The sequence below is a fragment of the Entamoeba nuttalli genome (assembly GCF_000257125.1).
Source record: "Entamoeba nuttalli P19 unplaced genomic scaffold asmbl_3061, whole genome shotgun sequence".
NCBI classification, from domain to species: Eukaryota; Evosea; order Mastigamoebida; family Endamoebidae; genus Entamoeba; species Entamoeba nuttalli.
Window position 1 is genome coordinate 1 of NW_008575804.1, and position 3,372 is coordinate 3,372.

General features: G+C 27.5%; 3 protein-coding genes across 3 annotated transcripts; 2 read left to right on the plus strand and 1 right to left on the minus strand.

Moving 5' to 3' along the window:
* Positions 1-445: 445 nt before the first annotated feature.
* ENU1_053940 (purine nucleoside phosphorylase) lies at positions 446-1,162 on the plus strand (the record flags this gene model as incomplete). Its single annotated transcript, XM_008857939.1, has 1 exon — positions 446-1,162. One exon carries the CDS (start codon positions 446-448, stop codon positions 1,160-1,162), a length of 717 nt encoding a protein of 238 aa, XP_008856161.1.
* A 129-nt stretch (positions 1,163-1,291) lies between these two features.
* On the minus strand, positions 1,292-2,157 carry ENU1_053950 (hypothetical protein; the record flags this gene model as incomplete). The annotated part of the gene is made up of 3 exons (XM_008857940.1): positions 1,292-1,708; positions 1,760-1,978; positions 2,026-2,157. 3 exons carry the CDS (start codon positions 2,155-2,157, stop codon positions 1,292-1,294), a joined length of 768 nt encoding a protein of 255 aa, XP_008856162.1.
* Positions 2,158-2,317: 160 nt separating this feature from the next.
* On the plus strand, positions 2,318-3,328 carry ENU1_053960 (RNA recognition motif (RRM, RBD, or RNP domain) containing protein; the record flags this gene model as incomplete). The annotated part of the gene is made up of 1 exon (XM_008857941.1): positions 2,318-3,328. A coding segment is annotated over one exon (1,011 nt), but the record flags the coding sequence as incomplete, so codon positions are not given.
* Positions 3,329-3,372: the final 44 nt, after the last annotated feature.

A 3,372-nucleotide genomic window follows, 5' to 3' on the forward strand; every position in this document is an offset into this window, starting at 1 on the left:
TTTTTCTTCTTTTTAAAAAAGTAATCAGGAAGATGTATATTTGTCTTCAAAGAAATCAGACAAATGCCTCAATTCATCACTTTACCAGAGCCCAACAGAACGTTGGGATAATTAATTAATTTAAATTTCTTCTAATGAAAAATAAATGGATGAAAATAAAATTGTGGAAATTTTATAATTAATCAAATATTTACTTTTATTAAATAACATAATTTTAATAACACTTCTTCATTCTTTTAATTAGTAAGAAAGAGATTATTCTAATCAGAACTGCACTCTTCTACATCCATTCGATCGAATATACTCTTTTTCCACTTAAAAATATTAAATCCTAATTTCCCGATGAATGGGGTTAATAAGAATCATCACCTAAATTCTGTTTGGTTCTTTGATATTCCAATTGAGAATAAAAGGGTCTTTTTATTTGAAAAATTTATTCATTACCATGGCTGAACATTGTCCAACTCCACATAATGGTGCTAAATACGGAGAGATTGCTGAAACTGTCCTTATGGCTGGTGATCCATTAAGAGTAAAACTTCTTGCAGACACTTATTTGACTGATGTTGTTCAATATAATAGTGTTAGAGGAGCAGTAGGATATACTGGATATTATAAGGGAGTGAAGTTATCAGTTCAAGCTCATGGTATGGGTATGCCATCTATTGGAATTTATGCCTATGAATTATTTAATTTCTATGGAGTAAAGAGAATCATTAGAATTGGTTCTGCTGGAGCTTTTGATGAAAGTTTAAAACTTGGAGATATTGTTATTGGAATGGGAGCATGTTATGATTCCAATTTTGAAAGACAATATGATATTCCAGGTAAATATTCATGTATTGCTGATTTCCAACTTTGCAGAGAAGCAGTTGATGCAGCTGAAAAACTTGGATATAGATATAAGGTAGGAAATATTTATTCTGCTGATTATTTCTATGATGATGGAGATCACTCAGGAGCATGGAAAAAGATGGGAGTACTTGCTGTAGAAATGGAAGCAGCTGCTCTTTATATGATTGCAGCAAGAGCACGTAAACAAGCACTTTGTATGTTAACTATTTCTGATCTTTGTTATGGAAGTGGTGAAAAAATGACAGCAGAAGAAAGAAGAACTAAATTTACACAAATGATGGAAGTTGCACTTTCACTTGCCAAATAAATAAAAGTAATTGAGATATATCAATTAATTTCTTTTTTCATTAATTAAGAAGTTTATATAAATTTTCATTATAAAAATTGTAAAAAATATATTAATTAAAATAAAATAGAATTAAATAAGAATGTTCATTTAATTATAAGTTAGTTGAGAAAAATCAACTTCTCCTGGTTTTACATTATGTTTATTATTTGCTAATTCTTCGAAATTAACTAACACATCATTTTGATATGTCTCATTTTCAGTAAATTTATGCTCTTTTTCTTTTTCATCATTTTCTATTTTCTTGTTTAGGTATTGTTGTTCTTTGTAATCTTTAATATAAAAACTAGATGAAATACCACACACCATTAATGATACAACTGTTGTAGTGTGAAGTATGGAAAAGACTGTATAACGATATGTATGACATTTGAAATTAGAAACAGGTGATTGCCATTGGGTTGTTCTTAGTGTTTCACAGAAATATCTTCCTTCAATTTCTTCATGAATAAAAAAGAATTCACAGTATAATGAATACATTGTATTGAGAATACAACAAAGCATTACCTTACTATTATTTATATTATCTAATATTGATAGAATTTAAAAAAAACAAACAATAATACACGTTGAAGATATCTTCTTTATAATAACACAATAAATAATCAATATACTTACTGCCATACATAACAAACAACTAATACTTAATTTAATAATTGTTGATAAACTCATTGGACAACTATATTGATATTTTGTGCCAAGAGAATATGAAAAAGTATATTTATTTTTGAATGGATTACTTGAACATGTTATTGTGTTGTGATAACCGTTGAGTAACTAATGAGGTTATTATTCATTATATCAATAAAATAATAATAGCAAACATTTCTTGCTGAAAAACGATCATATTCATTAGGTATATTATCAAATATAAATGTAAACGTAGTTAGTATTGATAGACAAAAAGTAATTAAAACTAGTATAATAAAGAAGGTTTGATATAATGAACATCCCATTTTTGATTTCACAACTGATAAATAATTATTTTAAGATTTCTTCTTTTTTCAAAAATCAAAAAAATGTTATTCAAAAAAAAAGTGATATTAGAAAGAACAAAAACGAAATTTGAGACTTTACAAAGTCAGTATTTAATCATTTCTTCTACTGACTTTTATCATGTCCCAAAGTGGTATTCACTATAACATCCACGACAAAAATGATAGAAACCAAATTACCGAAGAATTAAATAAACTCGAACAATTTCAATATGGAGAACATCCAAGTCGAGTTTTATGTGTTTTTAATATTTTATCTCAATATGATCCTAAAGAATTGTTGTGTATTTTTCAACAATATGGAGATGTAAAAACAATTTATTACAGTACTGTCCAATTTGGGTTTATTGTTGTTATATTTTATGATATTAGAGCAAGTAGAAGTGCAGCAAAATATCTTAATGGTCGTTGTTATCGAGGTCATCAACTTCATATTGTATTTGGAATACCAATAGACATTAATGAAGAACCAAATCATGGTACATTGGTTATTTTCAATATTGACAAACAAACTGATGATGAAACTCTTAAAACAATTTTTTCAAAGTATGGAGAAATAAAAGAGATTCGTGAAACTCCATCAAGAAAATATCATAAATTTATTGAGTATTTTGATTCAAGAAGTTCTGATATTGCTCTTAAAGAATTAAATGATATTGAAATTAATGGAAGAAAAATAAAGATAGAAACTTCAAAACCAAACATTTCTAAACTTATCTTTCTTCAATGTGTTTCAAATCTTCTTGGTATTCCAAGAGAAGTACCAGTGATAATTCCTCCTTCTGAATTGATTGATTTAATCCAAAACTATGCACAAGATACTGTAAAAAATTATAACGAACATCAAAACGAAGCACAACTTGAACAAATTGAATTTGACAGCGAAGGAAATGTATTGGACAAAGTTAAGAACACCGTAGTTATTAAAAATATCTCAAGAAGATGCTCTCATAATACTTTTATTAGATATCTCCAAAATTCCATTTCTTCATTTTATAAAAATGCTTTCTTGTTTAGAGAGACTAATTCACAGACAGGTGTTGTTATTGTAACAAATCCATCTGTCATAGTCTCCTTATTTTCATGTTTCAATGATAAAATGATAGAGCCAAACCAAGAACAACTTTGTCAAGTGTATTATAGCAGATATCAAGATAAAGACTTCATAGAGAAGGT